This window comes from Diceros bicornis, chromosome 11, assembly GCF_020826845.1.
Source record: "Diceros bicornis minor isolate mBicDic1 chromosome 11, mDicBic1.mat.cur, whole genome shotgun sequence".
Taxonomy (NCBI): domain Eukaryota; kingdom Metazoa; phylum Chordata; class Mammalia; order Perissodactyla; family Rhinocerotidae; genus Diceros; species Diceros bicornis.
Window position 1 is genome coordinate 71,651,217 of NC_080750.1, and position 18,773 is coordinate 71,669,989.

At 58.4% G+C, this 18,773-nt stretch overlaps 1 protein-coding gene across 5 annotated transcripts in view; it reads right to left on the reverse strand.

The window, feature by feature from the left end:
• Positions 1-4,386: 4,386 nt before the first annotated feature.
• Positions 4,387-18,773, reverse strand: part of BMP1 (bone morphogenetic protein 1) — a 40,414-nt gene continuing 26,027 nt past the window's right edge. For 3 of the 5 annotated variants that reach the window (XM_058550563.1, XM_058550564.1, XM_058550562.1), the window contains 7 exons: positions 17,962-18,122; positions 17,370-17,550; positions 13,245-13,370; positions 9,496-9,623; positions 8,887-9,100; positions 6,971-7,221; positions 4,387-5,102 (listed from right to left, as the gene is read on the reverse strand). In XM_058550563.1, coding sequence (XP_058406546.1) covers positions 4,968-5,102; positions 6,971-7,221; positions 8,887-9,100; positions 9,496-9,623; positions 13,245-13,370; positions 17,370-17,550; positions 17,962-18,122 — 1,196 coding nt within the window. In that variant the 3' untranslated portion in view covers positions 4,387-4,967. Of the gene's footprint in view, positions 5,103-6,970; positions 7,222-8,886; positions 9,101-9,495; positions 9,624-13,244; positions 13,371-13,683; positions 14,041-17,369; positions 17,551-17,961; positions 18,123-18,773 lie in introns of those variants that run through there. The other 2 variants (XM_058550565.1, XM_058550566.1) reach the window with 2 other exon arrangements.

Genomic DNA, 18,773 nt, shown 5'->3' on the forward strand with positions numbered 1-18,773 from the left:
TTAGGAGGAGAGATTGGCTCCTGGCATCCTCTTAGTGCAGGATGAAGGTGGCAAACTGAGGTAGCGGTGGTGGTGGGGCTGCATACAGGTTTCCTCCAGAGAGGGAGAGCCTGCTTTTCCTTCCTTTCTCCAGATGGCTGCTCTCTGGCACATGGCCAGCGCTAGGCTGCTTGAGGCGCCCATCAGACCGAGCTGGGTCAGGGCATCCACCACAGTCTGCCCTAGGTCCCTTCTGGTCTGTGTCCCTCTCATCTGACCTGGTGGAAGGAGAGAGGTCTGTCTACATGCAAGTGCGCACGCGCGTGCGCACACACACACATTACCTCCTGGGCTGGATTTAGAAGAGAGCCTCGGCAGCCAAAGAGAGCTGCAAGGTGAGGGACAACCGTTGGACTGCAGCTGCCACTGTCCAGCGGAGGGGCCCTGCGTTAGCCCTGCTTCAGAGCAGGCAGGGAGGGAAAATGAGGTGGTGGCCACCAGGGGTGCTTCCCGGTTACAGGTGGGTGTTCTGCTGTGCAGGCACATAGACACACCCAACACATACGCATGGCCGCACACACTCACCCCCCACCCCCCTCACACACACTGTCTCTCCTCTGCCTAGACCTACACCTTCATGTCCCTGCCTCTCCATTTCCTTCTGGGCCAGCATCTTTCTTTTAATCCTGGATGGATGACAGGGCACCCCAGGTAGTGGGAGGGGAGGTGCCAGCTCTGAGGCCCCCCCCAGTTTCATCTGGCTTTCATATGTGTCTCTTCTCCTCTCCACGTTAGGAAAAGAAGCGGCTGCGGTCCCAAGAAAAGGGACGAGGAGGGACCATTCCCCAAAATGGAGGGAGGGCTTCAGGAAGCTGAGCTAAGGTGATTGGCCATAAAAAAGCTTGGCCACAGCATCTGGAGGAGATTGGAACCAGATGTTCCTGGGATGGGGGGAGGAGAGGGTGTCGAGCTGGGAGGGGGCAGAGCAGGAGAAGCAGGCTGTTCAGCAGGAGACTGGGTTGGGGGCCTCGTGGCTCTCTGGGGAAAACATCTGGCTGCCCTCTTCCCAGCTCCTCAAGCCAGGCACTACTATTTTCGCACACTGGAGCAGCAAATCTTTTCATGGATTCTAGAATCAGCCTTGTGTAGGGACAATCAAGCGAGTATGACTTGGGAGATGCCCAGAAAGGCTACCAGCTAGGCAGAAACATGTCCCCTGCTGCCCCAAAGTCCCACCTTGCTGTGGGTTAAGCATTGCCCTCTCTGGCAGGAGTAGTTCTGCACTGAGCTCCTAGTGCCCGATTGGAAACTAGTGTGCCCAGAAGTTTCCTTTTAGCATAGGAAGAGAGTAGTCCAGGAACTGGAAAATTGTCTGGCAGAGGAAAGGAAAAAAAGGCCCATTTAGGGAGAGCCTCCTATTTGCCAGGCACAGTGACAGGCTTTCTTCAAAGGGCGTCTCATTCCTTCCTTGCAGCCCCGTGAGGTGTTATCATCCCATGTGTCTAGATGAAGAAACGGAGGCTCAGACGGTTAAATGACTCACTCAGGGGCACACAGCTGCCAAACAGTAGAGCTTGTGTTCAAAATCAGCTGTGTTTGCATTCAAGCTTGTGACCTTTTCATGACTGAGAAGCATGTGGGGTTAGGGGAGGGAAGGGAAAAGGAGAAAAAAAGGAGGAAGGCGCCACTGCAGGACATCTGACTTTCCCTCTTCCAGGATTGAGCCAACAGTCGACCCTGGAAGCCCCCATCTCTGCTGTGGGCCCCAGTGGCTTCCGGAGCCTGGCCCCTGCCCACCCACTGGCAGCTTGGAGACTAGACCCTGGGTTTTCTTGACTAGGGCAGGAAGCATTGCTGGGGAAGGGTGACAGGCTTGGGGAGAAGAGGCCCAGGGAGGGGACAGCTGGCCAACGCCACAGGGCAAAGCATGGCAGAGCCAGTCTCCTGACTGCCAGGAGGCTAGTGCTGTTGACCTGTCCTCCGAGGACCAGAGAGGTGTTCCCAGAAGGAAGAGTCCGAAACTCCGGGGTACGTGGTTGTCTCAACTTGGTTACTGGGGCTGGGAGCACCGTCTAGGGCAAGTCCATCCTAGCTTCCACTGCTGCCCATGTACTCAGGACCCAGGGCGCTGTCTCAGGGGGACCTCAGGGGCTTGGAGACCATTGGAGGAGCAAGGGTGCCTTCCTCTGGCATGGAACCCCCAGAGCTGATGGGCAGCTGTACTAGTTGATCTAGTCTAGAACCCTGGCGCAGCTAGAAGGTGAGTGAGGGCTGGGCCCTGAGAACATATTAACTGATTAAGTTCTGGAATAGGTATCAATGGCCTGCAGCCAGCTTCTGAGCAGCCCCCACCACCTGGAGGCAGCCTCTGAAGATGGGCCCAGGGAAGACTGGGAAGGCCCACCAGCATGGGTTCCTGAATCATTAGAGGGGTCTCAGTCTACAGTGGGATGGAGTCTTGGGACAGGTACCCAGGGTAGCTGCCTTTGGCTGTTGTCTTGCTGTTCATAGAGGCCCTGTTCAGGGTAGAGAATTAGGTATTCTCTGCGGGCTGGAGCCCCACAGTCTGGATGGGATTATGATCCTGGCTCCTTCTGGATATGTGGCTTGTGAACTGGCAGCGTGGTCCTCTGAGCTTCAGAGGAAACTGGAGGGCTGGTGAGGAAAGCTGTGACCTCCGACTACAAATTCTGCCATGGAGGAGTTGACGCCAAGTTGGTTGGCAAAGCGTCTGGGTGAGATGTCCAGGTGGATCCCATGGTTTGGGGACCTTTCCATTCTGCTGGTGGCCCTGCAGGCTGTCCTGGGCACCCTGATCAGAGGAGGTGGAGGCGTGGGGGAGGCGGGGCTGTGACATCACAACCTGTGACCTCACTGGAGCCATAAGCAGTAACCCCTCCTGGTATTGCCCGCTCCCTCTCGGGGCTTCAAGGCCTCACCTGCCTGTGGTCAGGACCGGAACAGAGGGCTGCAGCCGGAGCGTGGGAGCAGGCTGGCTTCCTGGAAGGAGAGTCTTGCATGCACATCAGATACTAGCAAAATGTGTTTGGCTTCCACTACTGCTTTCTGCTTAAAGCACCAATGTAGGGTGTACCATGCAATATTGCTCCCTGAGAGTGGGTCCCCTACAGTCCAGACAGCATCTGGCACATCTGCCCCTGCAATAGGGAGGAGCTTGGGGCCCATAAAAGACCTACAGTCCCTCAGGCCAGCCCCGTGGCTTAGCGGTTAAGTGCTCGCGCTCCGCTACTGGTGGCCCGGGTTCAGATTCCGGGCGCACATCAACGCACCACTTCTCCGGCCACGCTGAGGCTGCGTCCAAAATACAGCAACTAGAGGATGTGCAGCTATGACATACAACTATCTAGTGGGGCTTTGGGGACATAAAGGAGGCGGATTGGCAATAGATGTTAGCTCAGAGCCGGTCTTCCTCAGCAAAAAAAAGAGGAGGATTAGCATGGATGTTAGCTCAGGGCTGATCTTCCTCACAAAAACAAACAAAAAAAAGGCCTACAGTCCCACTGAAGGCTCTCAGGGAGCCCTGGGGCTTGCAGCAGGCTGCTGGGCTCTCTCTGGAACCTGGGAGTGGCCAGCCTGGGCGTAAGAACCGGGGTCCTCTGTTGGCTTTATTTCCCTGTGAGACTCACGTAGAGGAAGGGGAGCAAGAGGCTCCTTTGAAGGCAAGGAGCAGGGATGTGGCTTCTCTCCTCTTGGTCTCTGGGAGACAGGTCTGTGCCTCACCGCTGGCTCAGGAGGGAGGAAGCAATGGCAGGGAGGAGATGGCCAGACAGGACACAGCCCTGGGTCGCCTTGGAGAGGGGGCCAGAGCTGGAATGTTTGCTCAGTGGCTGCCGGACGTCTGGCTCTTGTCTCTATGAGAAGAGAAGGACCTGTGGGGCTGGCATTGGGTGTCTGACCTCTCTAGGAAGGCAGGCACTGGAGGCCAGCAGATCTGTTTTTGGCCTGTTTTCTGGCTCCTGGTGGGCTCCCCGAGCCAGACGCCCTTGTAGCCCACCTGCCCCTTCCCCAGACACAGAAAACCTGGCCACTGGCCACCAGGTGGACAGACACACGCCTATCCCCTTTTACATACCTCTTCTCTCCCCACCAAACAGCATCTTTACAGAATGTTCCACTCCCCACAACTCCCCCACACCCCCTCTCCATTGTGTGGGAGGGGGATGAGCAGTGTATGTATGCAGTGTGCCTACAGGCTGAAGTCTGTGTTTGTGTGTGCCTGAGTGTGAAATCACACCCTCAGGGGCCCTGGAATTGAGGGAAGGAAGGGCAGCAAGCGAGGCCAGGTGTCCTGGCTGTGGGCTGGCCTGACACAGCAAGCCTGCACATCTGGAGTGAGACACCCCCTCCCCTCCACATCCCAGACAGCATCTGGCACAGGATACCGGCTGTAACACTTTCGGTTTATTGGCTGGGGTGCCCTGCTGTGGCTGACCAGCCGCTGGGCCTGAGAGAAGCCCTGTCTTGTTTCCCTACCCCATCCCCTTCATCTCCCCACTGTGGCTCCTGTGGGACATGTACGGAAACTCACGTCCCAGGAAACAGGGGGAAGTGAGGGCTTAAAATAAAACCAAATCGAGGTTGGAGAAAGGGTGGGAAATGTACGTTACAATGAAGATATGTCTCTGGCGATACACAATGCAGCTCGTAGAGATGGGCAGGGAAGGTGGGCGGGTCCTGCTGACAGACCCTCTCCACACGGGCCGGGCCCCAGAGAGGAATGGCCACTTCAAGTGTCTCAGGGAAATCTCTGGCTCCCTGGCGCTGGCCCCTCGCTCTGGTGGGGAAGTGGCTCATGGAGTCCAATTCCCCTGCCTCCTGAGGACAGCCTCGCCTGGACCATTGGCCCTGCAGGTCCTGGCACCTGGGGAATGGGGACGGGTGCCCGCCTTCTGCCCGTCCCCCATTGTCTGGTCCAGGTGACCAAGGGCAGCAGGCCTCCCATCCCCACTCCCGTGTGAGGGCAGAGGTCACTTCCTGCTGTGCAGCGTGTCCTGGAACTTGGTGCTGGTGTACCGCAGGTGGAAGCCTTTTTTGGTGATGGTGTCATCGGAGTGGAATTTCACCAGGACAGAATCTCCCGCCGAGTACACCTCCTCAGGGGGCTGAGAGAGGAAAGGGAGAGGCATGAGGCTGAGGACAGTGGCTGAGGACGGAGGACAGGGGCTGCTGTTTTACCTCCCCGAGATCCCCTGCTCTAAGGAAGGCCGTGGCTCCAGACTTTCACCAGATTCCCCATCCCCCTGAAGCAGGAGGAAGACTCTTGCTAGCAGGAGTTGAATGGGGTGCCTGCAGGAGGGGAGAAAGCAGGAGGAAAAGGAGCTGGTCTTAAGTTCAGTCACACTCCATTCTAAACCCAGAGGTGCTACTAAGTAGTTAGTTGTGAAATCTTAGGCAAGGCACTGCCTGTCTCTGAGCCTCACTTCCGTCAAGTGCAGCCAGGAGCAAACGCTACCTGCTCTCCAAGCAGAGGAGGCAGGACAGCTGGGTCTGCCAGCCCTGGACTCGGCCATTGCCCTCCTACCCTCCGCCAGGTCTGGCCATGGTCAGCTCCAAGTGACACCCCTTCTGAGGCTCTGCAAGCCCCTCTGCCCCTCTGTGTGCAGCCCTCAGAGGAGATTCGCCGCAGAGCATCACACACAGATGCCCTGGCCCTCAAGGCGTAGAAATGATCATTTCCCAGAACCTCGGGGACATTTCCACCAACTATGCCAGGAAGCCCTGACGGGATTGGGTTCCTTCCCCAGGTCCCCTCCTGTTGGTTCCAGCCTGGTGGAAGTCTCTGGAAGAAGCTACCTGGGGACATCCGATTTGGTGTGTGACTCACCCAAATGTGCCAGATCAAGGGAGTTACAAAGGGCAAAGTGGGGAGGAGGTGTTGGTAGCCACGGGATTCCAGAGCAGCGGAGGCAGGCAGGCAAGGCGGCTGTGTGTTTGCTTCCTGCCCTGTCTCCCCCTTCTCCACCCTGTCCCACCCCTGCCCAGCCCCTGCCATCCAACAAAGGCTGCTGCCCTGCAACTAAGGGGAGATTCGGTGGCCAAAGTGGGTCTAGCAGCTGCTATAGCTCCTGGAAAGTTTAACCCTGCCTGGGTCACCCAGGCTGCCCTGGAGCACGGCCACGAAAGGCAAAGGACCAGGGAGGTGATGGGAGGGAGGGTGTGTCTGAGTGTGCATGAGTGTGAGTGCAAGTGCAAAAGTGTGTGTGTGTGTGTGTGTGTGTGTGGAATGGGGAGGGGAAGACAGTGTTCTCTGAAGGAGGAAAGGATTAAAAAAAAAAACAAAAGAAGCCACAAGCTCTGACTGGGAGGAAAATAAATCCACCTTTGTGGTTTTCCTGCAGCCTTAGTTAAAATCCCATCAAGCAAGCTTTTGCTAACTGTCTCCGAAAGTGCCATTTTATGGACCAAGAAGAATGCTCAGCGTCTGCTTGGACAGGCAGCACCAACGGCTTTGGGACCAGCTGGCCTCTCACCAAGGAGAGAAACTGGCAGTGGAAGAGATGAGGGTGTTTTTATGGCTCAGCCAGAATGACTGGTGAGCGCGGCTCGGCTCAGGCCCCCGGTCCCTGGCTCTTGCCCCAAACTCTGCACCCCCCGCGCCAGGGCCTGGTGAGCTGCCTTGGGACTGAGGCAAGGGAACGAGGCGGGCAAAGGGAACTCCGTCATCCTCCTGACGCAAGCTACCCTGGAGGCCCAACCAAACTGGTGCTGAGCAGGCTTGGGTCAGGGCAGGGCCTGTCCCAGAGGCTATTGGCGCCTCTGTGTTGGCCAAAAAGGACCAGGTTTCCTGGGTGGGGATGGCCCAGGGCAGGGCAGGCCTCTGTGAGCAGCGCCCCCAATGCGGGGTCTCCTGGCTCCTACCAAGGGCCAAGCACGTGCTGCCACCCATGCCAGCACCCACGCTTGCAGAGGCACTGCTGCCTTGGCGCTGGTCCCTGTGTTGGGGCGAGGGGGTGGGGCGTGGGGGCCTCACCCCTGAGCCGCAGTAGCGCCCCAGTCTGGGGGCTGTGCTGTCGTAGCCGTCGAAGAGCTCCATGTAGTCATAGCCACAGTCGGTCTCCTCCTCCACCTCGAAAGTTTGGAACACCAGCTCCACGCCATAGCCCTCCTCAGCCACGATGACCCACTCACAGTCCACCCCCCCGGGGTAGTTGTTGTCACCAAACTGGGCGTGGGAGTAAAGATCCTTGGTCTTCACCTCCGCCTGCACCTGGCCTCCACACTCTGCGGGAGACGACAAGATCAGCCACCACTCCCCGGGCACAGCCGTGGGCCAGGCACCGTGTCCCCCACGCTGAGCCCTCCTGGCCAGATAGAGGCCCTGGGAGAGGGTCACATGGCTGGTGCTGGGTGGGTTTGGACCTGGCCCAGAACAAGTGCTCTGCTGCTCTGTCTCTGGGTTGATGCCCTCGGAGGCTGGGGATGCGCCAGGGCAGAAGGCAGCTCAGCAGAGGCGCTGAGGAGGGCATGCTTGTCAAAAGAGGATGTTGCTAATTTGCCCCAGCTGATGGCTGTCATGGACGAATGTGGGCCCTGAATTGCCTGGGAGTCCATACTTAAGAGAGAAGACATACATCTGGATATTATGTGAAAAACCCTGATTTTTAAATGTTGGCTCACATTTTTAAAAAACACAGTGTGGGCCAAACACAGCAGGTCTGAGGGCCAGATGGAGTTCCGGGCCTCCGGTTTGTGACTGTGCTGGGAGGGGTCAACGAGAGCACGCAGGGCAGGGCCAGCAGCTCCACTCTCCTGCTGACACTCTCTGGCCTCTTGGACACCTTGTGCTCTCATCTCCCTGGAGGGGGTGGGGAGTGGGTGGGTGGGAGCCTGGGGGAGGGACTGAGTTGAAAGGGTGGTTTTGAAAGCGAATTAGGAATGTGGCTGGGGGGCAGGTGGGGTGGGCAGCGGGGGGCCCAAACCTAGGCCTCCAGACCCATCTGTGGACCCATCAGTTGTGGGGGCTCCCCAACAGGTGGCTCAAGACCCACAAGGAGCCTGTGAAGCTCCCATCTGACACCCTTGGCCTGGCATTCAAGGCCTCCCAGGACCCAGCTCCAGACTTTCCCTGCAGCTGCACGTTCCCACTTCACAGCTGTCCTCACACACCCATTGCTCCAGCCAAACTACATGATTGCGGTCACCTGTGTATGCACCCAGAGCTGTCCTGGGGTTGTGGCTGCGCTTGGGCCCCCTCCCCGCCACTGGAATGACCCTACCAACCCATACCCAGAGCTCGGCCCTGCTTGTGTTTCGTCTCCTGCTGTAGCCCTCTGGGCATGTCCCATCTCACCTTGCGTTCCAGCTCTGGGAAGGGCTCCTGCCTGCCTCACTACCGTGTGCCCCCCCGGGTCCTCTTGCCCAGGGCCAGGGCTCAGTAAGTGGTTGTTGGATAAACGAACAAATGAACGCACAGGAAGCCCCTCAAGGGGGTTCACCTGCTTCGTTCATTTTGTGACCCACACTTAGAACGCTGCCTCACACGTTACATGTTAATAGATATCTGTAGAACGAATGAACGAGTGCATTTTGGCGGTTGGAATGTGGGTGGGCTGCTGCACAGTCAAGTGTCCTACCACTGGGGACTCGGAGGACTACCTCCCCGTCCCTGGTTCCCCACTCCCTGTCGGCACGTCTTTGCGGCCCCTAATCAGGGCCCGCCTCCCTCACCCTTTGGCGCTCGCTCTCTGCTCCCTGGCCTGGCCCTCAGAGCACACTGCCCCTCCACCCAGCCACGGACTCCATCTGTCTGAGCCTCCCCAAGCTCTTTGCAAACCCCCACCCGAGCCCAGGGCCTGCTTTTGAGACCAGGATCAGCAGATGCCTCTAGAACAAACGACAGCGTGAGGTCCCCAGCGGCCCCGCGCCCTGGGCTGAGGTGGGCCTCACCTGTGGAGTGGGCGGCCTGGAAGCCCTTCCTCTGGACGGAGCTGTCGGAGTGGAAGCGCAGGAGCATGCGGCTGCCCGTGGCCAGGAGGGGCTCCGGCTTCTTGCTCCCACAGAAGCGGCCCAGGACAGGGGCCGTGGCGTCACGCCCGTCGTATACTTCCAGGTGGTCGTAGGCACACTCAGGCTGGGACTCGATGTCCATCTCTGTGAAGGTCTGGAAAGCATGCGGGAGGAGAGCAAATCGGGAACGTGGCTGGGGGGCAGGTGGGGTGGGCAGCGGGAGCCCTCAAACCAGGACGTCCAGATGCCAGTGCATGGACCCCAGGCAGTGCCCACTGCTGGTGGACAGCAGTGAGGGAGGACCCAGGAATGGGGCAATGGCCAGGACACCCCCACTGTGTACTGGGAAAGGGCCTCTGCCAGACCAGACTTGGGGTTCTCACAGGGATGGCGGCCCTGTGGGCTCGGCCAGGCCACCCGCCTGCAGCCTGCACAGCTCTGGGCAGTGCCTCTAAGGGACACAGGGCTGCGAAGCTACAGGAAACAGGTGATGGCCAGAGGACGTGGAGGAGCAGGGCGCCCGTGCGGGCTGGGGAAGGGGCACCTTACCAGCTTAACCCGGTGTCCAGGGGTGCTAGAGATGGCCCAGGTACACTCCTTCTTGCTGGGATATTTGTCAGGCCAGTTGGGGCTGGTGATGGTGCCGCTGGTGGATGTCACCTTGTGGTCACAGCCAGCTAGCGGAGGTGAGTGAGGGGAGGAGATCAGCAGGGACCCCAGTGCTCCTGTGCCCCCTGTGAAGAAAGGAAGCAAGCCCTCCCTCCTGCCCTCCCCCTTTCTTCTTTCTCTTGTCCCCCACTTAAAAACAGCCTGAAGGCTTACATTACTTCTTTTCCATTCAGTTGCCCACTCGGGGAATCTCGCTGCGTGGTTCCAAGCTAGACCCCACCTGGCAGCATCCATGGAAGCAGCCCTCAGACGTGCCCCTGTGTAGACCACTGGCCACACCACCTCTGCCCTAATGATGCTGTCAACTCCTGACCTCCCGCCACGCCCTCCGGGACACTGTCACCCTGACTTCCTGCCACACCCTCCGTGACGCTGTCACTCCGACCTCCCGCCACGCCCTCCGTGACTTTGTCACCCCCGACCTCCCGCCACGCCCTCAGTGACGCTGTCACCCCCGACCTCCCACCATGCCCTCTGTGACGCTGTCACCCTCGACCTCCCGCCACACCCTCAGTGACACTGTCACCCTGACCTCCCGCCATGCCCTCAGTGACGCTGTCACTCTGACCTCCTGCCACGCCCTCAGTGATGCTATATCATCCCCTGACCTCCCGCATGGCTTCTGTGATGCTGTCACCCCCTGACCTCCCGCCACGCCTTCAGTGACAGTCACCCTGACCTTCTGCCACACCCTCTGTGATGCTGTCACCCTGACCTCCTGCCATGCCCTCTGTGATGCTGTCACTCCGACCTCCCGCCACGCCCTCCGTGACGCTGTCACCCCGACCTCCCGCCAGGACCCCCGTGACGCTGTCACCCCGACCTCCCGCCACGCCCTCCGTGACGCTGTCACCCTGACCTCCTGCCACGCCTCCACACTCACAGAAGACTTCGGCACCTGACTCAGTTCTTTCCACGCCACTCCTGCCACCATCCTAGATGACATCAACAAACATGCTGGCCTCTTGGTCCCTGACCTTCTCAGCTCTGAGTCCTTATCTCCCTCCTCTTGAGGCATGCTTGCTCATGACCTCACCCTAGGCTTTGCCATTAGCCACCACTGCTCCATGCTACACTCTCTCTGTGGCCAAGTCCAGTTCTTCCAGGATGCTCTGGCCCTCAGTTTCCCTTCAATGCTTCTCCAACTTTAGAGAGAACTCCACGGCCTCAATCTTTCAGGTTCTCCCAATATTTCCTCCTTGGTTGACTTAACTTGCTTCCCCATCCAGCTGGACTACATGGCTGATCACCCCAACTGCTCATGGACACGCAGGCTTCCACAGCGCCATCCGCGAGAACCCCATCCATGGTTCCCAAGTGCAGCTGGGCCCCAAACCACTTGATCTCTAGGATCTGTCCATCCCCAGCTCCATCTCTCACCTCCTCAGCAACAGCTCCAAACCTTCAGCCCTCTCCTCAGCTCCCAGCCCCTCCCTCCTAGCGGACCACCTTACCTCCTGCCTCTCTGAGAAAATCAGGGCCTCAAATATGAACAACCTCAACTTCCCAACCCCTACCTGCAAATCACCTTCCCCGCCTCTCCTTTCCTCCTTTCCTGTCCTGGAGAAGGTGTCCCTCCTCTCTGGCAGGAAAGGGATTTTCCTTCTGTGAGCTGGAGCTGATTGTTGCCCACCACCTGGGGACCCTCATACCACAAATTGCCCACCCTCACTCTCTCTGCCAGCTCTGCCAGCCTGTGAACCATCCTAAGCTTTGCCCAACCTAAAACAGCTCTCCCACGGCCCTACGTTCCCCTCCAGATGCCACCCATCCTCTCTCCTTTTCTTCTCTGCTAATCTTCAAGAAAACTTGCTGTTAACACCTTCTCACTACTTATGGCTCTTTGCTCCACTGCAATCTGCCTTCTGCCTCTGAAAAACGTGGCCTCACACTCTCAAATCTAAAAGCTGATGCTCATGATTCATTCTCATCCAATCTGACAGGTCTGTCTAGGAAAACTGGACAGCCGTGTACCCAGGGTCGGGGAGGAGAAAGGGACAAGTGGGGTGCAGGCCACCCTGCTGTGCCTATAGTCCGAGGCTCACAGGACAAATGCACAGCCACAAGGACCCAGCAAGGAGCAGTGCCTGTACAGGTGCCCAGCAGCCCGGGGAGGCAGGTCGAGCTCCTGGCCCTCCACATGTGACCTGTGAGCTGTTTCCATTACCCACGTGCTGTTCCCCACATCCACACTCACTGCCCTCCCATCTCTACACTGGGGTCACATGCCCTCTAATTGCTCCTTGGACGCACCCTGCTCCCCCACCTGGACTGCAGCCTCCTCGGGAGCAGAGGGGCTCCTCTTTTGAATTCTTAGAGGACTCTGCCATGTGGCCTCCTCCGTAGGGGTTCAGGAAATACCGACCGATTTGTGATTAGCCTAGCACTTGAGTAAGGAGCCGCGAGTGCTTCTCAAGTGAATTGGAGCTAGGTACAGGTCATCTTCGCAATGAGTTCAAACCCCCTCCTGGCTGTCCTGTTGATGTGCGTCCTCTTTTTCGTAGACAGTATAGAGATGGAATGAAGATTAGTCAACATCAGAGTAAGGTCCCCTCCGGCTAAAACATGTCGGGGAGCCTGAGTGATGGGGTTGGAAGCCCTCCAGTGTCTGTTGGGTCACTGTTGAGTGCTTCAATTCTGTTTATTCTGGCCAGCACGTTATTGGTTTACACCCTGGCTGTCTACCTAATCGTGGTGAGAAGAGGCATTTGCACTGTGCTAAGTGCTCAAAGCAAGGTCTATAAAGCTTGGTACCCTTCAAACTAGTGCCATTTTTTATCTCTCACAGGTGAGGAAACTGAAGCTCAGAGAGGTGAAGTGACTCACCCAGAGTCACACAGACACTCAGCGGCAGAGGCGAGTCTGCGTTGTATGCTGGGGTAGTATGTCCTCAGAGGCAGGGGCCACAGCGGAATTAATGACTTGGAGCAGGCCAGTATTGTATTGTGTCGGCAACGACACGAGAGCTGTTTTCAAATATCTGCAGGGTTTCAGTGTCAGGGAGACGGCCCTGTTCTGAGTGTCCCGGGGTCAGAAGTGTGATACACATGTGACGTATGGGATCACGCCTGCTGTGAGCAGGGCACTTCTGGGAGCCTTCAGAGCACCCGACGCCCCATGAGGTGGGTGCTCTCACCATCTACATGTCACACAGGAGCAAACCGAGGCACGAGGAGGGGAGGCAGTCCCTCGAGGGTGCACAGCTAATGAAGTGGCAGGGCTGGGCTGGGCAGCCGGCTCCAGAATCTGAGCTCTTAACCGCTGTCCCACCTGCCCCTGCCAGAGAGAGTTCTTACAAAGACAAGGACTTGGACATGGATTTTAAGAAGCAGTAACCACCAGAACAGCCTAAAAATGGAGTCTGGGGGCAGCCGTGAGCTCCTCCTCTCCTGACACATGCTCAGAGAGCCCGAAAGTGTGTGTGGTTTGGATATTGCTGGGGAGGGTGATGTATACCAGGTGGGAAGCAAAACAAGGTGACCTCAGAGGTTGCTCAGTGTCTTGAGTCTAAACTGAGGCCGATGGAGACGATATATCTGACCTGTTCCCCAGCCTCTGTCCTCCAGTCCACACGCTCCAGGCAGCGCGAGGTGCCCGCAGGCTCTGGGTGGCGGCACTGGCACACTCACCTTCCTTGCAGTCGTGTTTGTTGTCGTGCAGGACGAAGCCACTGCGACACTGGCACTCGTAGCTGCCGAAGGTGTTGACACAGTCCTGCTGGCAGCCACCGTTGTCCTTGGAGCACTCGTCCTTGTCTGCAGGGAAGCACACAAGGGCAGAGCCGGGTCTGTGCAGGGCGGAGGTCGGCAGTCACCCCAGGGAGGCCTGGCTGGGCTTCCTCCCCCCACCCGGGAGGTGGGGTGGGGAGGGGAGGCCAAGGCGATGGCGGGGGTCCGGGGGCACTGCACCAAGCGGAGCCAGCTGAGGGGGCCCAGCTGTGGGGAGAGAAAGTAGAAGTGGATGGAGGGAGGGCTGGGGTCTAGAGCTGACCAGCATGGGAACCCTCTACCATTACCTGCTTACTGGACAGACGGACAAGTGGAAAAACAGACACATGGACAAGCAGACTGCAAGAGAAAGGAGCAGGACGCAGGGGTCCCTCTTTTACTTCACAACAGGAAATGTCACAGACATCATCAAAATGGGAGGGGGCGGGGACGGGGATGGTCCCCTATCCACGTAGGGGACAGGGGAAGAGGAGAGCACCAGTTCTGTCCGGCCAGGAGGCATGCCGGAATGGCAGAGCGGAGGCTGGGGGTGGGCGAGCACAAAGCCCCCATCCCATTCCGTCCAAGGTGAGGTTCCTGAGTAACAAAGGGTCCGGGAGGCCTGGCAGGCCTCACTGGGGGGTCCGGTTTCTTTTCTGCACTCGGAATTTGAGCTGGTGGGGGCGTCCCCGAGGGGGCTGCAAGGCTGGCCTCTTTTCTGAAATGAGAGAGAGAGGAGAAAAGGGACCAAGGGGTGGGGTGGAGGGCAGGGACCAGGGAGGGAGAGCAGTGAAAACCAGACCCGGGGCCTTGGAGGCAGATCCACGGGGCGGGGTGGAAGGCAGCAGGGACGTGCATGCAGGTCAGCCATGCCTGGTGCAGCCAGGTCATGAGGGGCAGCAGGTGGAAGGAGGCACAGCGACAGGGGACGGATGGGGAGAAAGCCTGTGGTGGGGAGAAGGCCTGGAGGGGTGGGCAAGAGGCCCGAGCACTGGGGAAGGAGAGAAACAGTCTTCAGTGGGGGGTGCAGCCCACAGGAAGGGTGGGCTTCGGGGAGAGCTCTGCTCTCACATTCTGGCTGCCGCAGCTGTAGTGTGTTAGATACAGACACACTCAGACCAACACACCCACATAGGATCCCCTCATGGATGTACTGTTGTCCCAACACGGCAGCACAGACACTGACCCACAGGTACACACATACACAAGCACAGGGTACACAGCCCCCCACACACAAATACACAGGCAGACACATAGATACACAGGCACACACGTCATCAGCCGTCCACCCATCTGTGTACACAAGAGATATACACTAGCTCATTCCCACGTGTGTGTGAGGAAGCACACACACGTACAAACACACAGGCACAGCTGCACTAGCAGGCACTCAGGGACTCACAGACGGGGACAAACAAAGGCACACATGGATGCAGAGACCACAGGCTCATCAGCAGACCTGCGGACTCAAGTGTGCTCACACGCAGCGCTCATGTTCTGGTGGACCCTCACATGTACTCTCCCGTGAACACACAAACATGTGCACTGACACACAGAGAAACACATGGTCACAGAAGTGTTTATGTCACACCCACATATTCTCCAGTCTGTCCATGGTCACTTTGGGGACCGTGTGCCTGGCACAGAGGCAGGCATGCCAGGAAGGTGTGTGGATCGAATGGACACCCAGAATTCCAGAGATGAACTGTGAGGTAGAAAGATGCCTGCTGGCTTTCCAACAGCCAGGTGGGGTGTGTGACAAGGGGGACCCTGTTTCTGGTCTCCACCAGGAGAGGGACCTGAGGGCTGGAGCACTGGGTTCCAGAAGGCCCTGCTTCTCCAATCCATTCTCCGGTGGGCCAGACCCCTTGGAGCCCACAGGAACCCAGGGCTGAGAGGTGAAGTCCCCATGTCCTTCCCAGGGCTCCTTCTCGGTTAGAGCGTCACAGGGGACGCTGACCGAGGGCGTCGGGAAAGCTGCTTCTGCACTAGCCCTGCAGGAAAGTGGGAGTGAAAGGCACCCTATGTCCCACGCTGGGGTTCCCCAGGGAACTCGTCAGTGACTGTGCTGTGACTTTCAGGAGTCCCAGCTCATCGGCTGAGCAAACATTTCCCTAAAATGTTTGGACCCCATGTCTTCCTCGTATTTGCACCCCAAATACCTAGTACAGTGCCTGGCACATAGTAGGGCAAAAGAAAGACTTGCCCAGTGAATGAGTGAGCGGGGAAGTGAATGGCTGAACGAAGGAGTGCGATAAACGTGAGGCCTGCGGAAGGCCTGCTTTAGCGTCTTGGGGCTCCACCTCCAGCATGGGGAGGGGCAGGAGTGGGCAGCCTCACCTGGGAGCCAGGGGAGCAGGGTGCGGGACAGGCAGGAGCATGGGGGTGGACACGGGCCCCAATAAGGAGACGGCACTCACCCTCCAGTGCCAAATGCCCCGGGAGGTGGCTGGGGCCAGACTGAAGGTCTTCAGGCTCTTTCTTCTCTTTCTTGGCTTAGTGTCTCCTCGTTGGGTGTCCCAAAAGTCCAAAGACCCCCTCCTGGGGGGCCAGATTCAGGTGCCCCATGCCCTGAGGGCTGAACCTTGACGCCCACCGGTGAGGGTCCTCTGCAGGTTTCTTGTGCAACGGGGCAATGTATGTGTGTGCGTGTGCAGTGTGCATGTGGGTGTGCGCATCTCTGTGCAAGGCTGAGGGTGGAGTGGGCACAGTGTCATGCCAGGGCAGAGCAGTGACCATGGGTGGAGAGCCCTGGGCTTTAGGCCTGACAGATGTGGTGTCGGTCCCCTCCCCCTCCAAGACTGGAGCAACAGAAGGGCAGGAAGAGACGAAAGTAAGCAGGTAATGGTTCCCCCGGGGACGAGCCCACCCCCGATTAGGCGTTACGTCATCCCCTCAGCCCTCTGGTGAGCACCTTGTAGGAGCTCCAGGTGGGCACAGGGAAGAAAGGGATTCTCATGGCAAGGGGGGGCTCTCAGCAAGCAGTGGGGGCAGGGGCTGTGGGCACTTTAAGCAGAGCAGGGTGGCTGGCAATGCCAAGCAGGGAACCAGTGCACAGGGCAGTGCATGGCATCCAGGTGGGGCAGGCAGGGGTGCAGAGCAGCCACAGAGGGGCTCGAGGATACAGGACCCTGGGCAAAGGAGGGGAGAAGGAAGGCAGCATGGACTCGGCCGTGGGCTTCCTGCCTCCCTGTCGCCCCGTGCCTGGCCCACCGGGCCTGCTGGGGTGACCATCCTGGGCCACTCCCCCACAAAAGCATCTCCTCCAGCCAGCCCACCATCCTCTCGTTCTCCCCCACACTCCATTCCATGGAGCTCCCACCCTGTGCTGCCTGTGTTGTGGGTCCTGCTGCCTCCGGAAGCCCACCAGCCGCCTCCCAGCCCAGCCCCAGGGCTAAGGACTGAGGGATTACTGAAGCAGTGGGGAGGTCTCCGGGGACACCTGGAGGTCCAGCTCAGGGAGGCTGGGCAGAGCACTGCTGACTACCACAAGGCCACCCGAAGATGGGGCTGGCAAAGGGACTCGACCTTACGCGGGGCAGCTCTCAATAGACGTGTGCTGGTTGGACCTGCGGGAATGCTTTGGTGTTGAAGGGAGGGGTTCCTCATCTCTTCTGAAGGCCCCAGCATGAACACATCTGGCACGTGCAGGGTCTGATGAGATCTGGCCGCTGCCAGAGAATCTGCCCCACACAGTCCCATGCAAACACTGCCCTCTTCTGTGCGCACCCTGCGTTCTCTGGCACCGCTGAACTCCCTGCCCAGAGTCTGCCCTCTCAGGCCTTGGTTTGCTTGGCTCCTGAAACCTGGAACTCCCTCTCCCTTCATTTCTGCATGCCTATGTCCTGCCTGTTCTCAGGCCGGCTCCAGGTAGCCCTGAAGGTTAAGGACTATTAGGGTTCAGGCGTGGAGGGGCTGGCCTGGCGGTGGAAGGCTAGAGGGGAGAGCAGGGGACAGACCCTGCCGGCTGGCACCCAGGGGGCTGGGGAGTGCAGGGGTGCAGCAGCAGGGAGAAGGGGTGGCAGGGCTCAGAGCTCCTGAGGTTACCTGAGAAGAAGTGGGCCTTGAAACCCTTTTTGGAGACTGTGTTGTCCGACTTGAACTCCACGCGCATGTTGTTGTACTGCGAAGTGATGACCTCGGGCTTCTCAGAGCCACAGAACTTGCCGTGCAGCTTGGAGTCGGCCGTGAGTCCACTGCGTACCTCCACGAAGTCGTACTTGCACACCTGCAGGGCAGCACAGCTCCAGGCCTGCCTCCTCCAGGAAGCCTCTCCTGATCACTGCCCTCCCCCGACCCAGGCTCCCTGTTTGTGAGTCCTTTTGTCCTCAGTTACCCACTTTACCAAATCTAACAATTCAGAAAGATGCCACCCGCCCTCATCCGCACACAAGCCCTAAGCCCTGCCTCACACTGTAGGCCTCCCAACTCGGCCTCCTTCATTCCCACAGGCCACGTGCTCCCCAGCCTTCAAGGCCCTCCTCCCTGAGCTGGGAGCAGTCTCTCTCCTCTAGAGTACTCTCTAGATACTCACAATACTCTCGTAGAGTACTTCTTTCAGAGGGCAGCAAGCCTACACGGAGCTGACCTCCCGCCCACAGGCCTCCCTGCGTCCTCTCAGCCCCAGGCAGGCACTCACGTCATTGCCCTCGGTCTCGAAGAAGTCGAACTGCAGGGAGATGCGGTACTGGGTGGGGGCCACCAGCTGCCAGATGCAGTTCTTGTTGGGGGGGTACTCCTTCGGCCAGCCTGGGCTGGTGATGGAGCCGTTGAGCTTGGTGAGGAATCCACCGCAGGCAGCTGGGGGAACAAGGGAGGTGGTGTCATCTGCCAGGAGTCTCCACTCTAGGGAAGGGCAAGAGACAGGGGCTGGGGCACATTAAGGAGGAGAAGGGGGATTTGTGGGTTCCCTGCAGCCCGGGGCCTGGTGTCTGGTCTCTCAGGGATGGAAGGAAAGGAGGCATCTTCAGAGCACGAAGAGTTGCGGAGTTGTATGTGTGGTTACTTCTATTTTCTCTGTGAGAGAACGGGCCAGGGCATCTGCTGAGAGGGAGGGGGAGTGAGGGCCTCAAGGAAGGCAGGCTAGTGAGCAGTGAGGCCTGGGAGGCACGGAGAGGGAGCTGCTCAGAGGTGAGTAGAGAGAAGCTATGCAAGATCAGGCTGAGCTGGAGTCAGCTGGCCAGGGAGAGCGTTCACCAGCATCTTGGGAACAGGAATATGGAGAGGCTGAAACTCAGGGCCTGTACAAGAGCAGCGGTTTCCAAATGGTCAATCATGACCTTTGATGAGTGATGACAATCAGCAGGTCAAGATCAGCATTTAAAAAGAACAAGAATGAAAAAAAAAATACGGGAGTCCATCACACCTGGTAACAGTGTGTTCTCGGGGACTGAAATAGAAAACACACACCTTATCCACGCAGGGGAAGAAAGTGCACAGGAATCCTAGCTC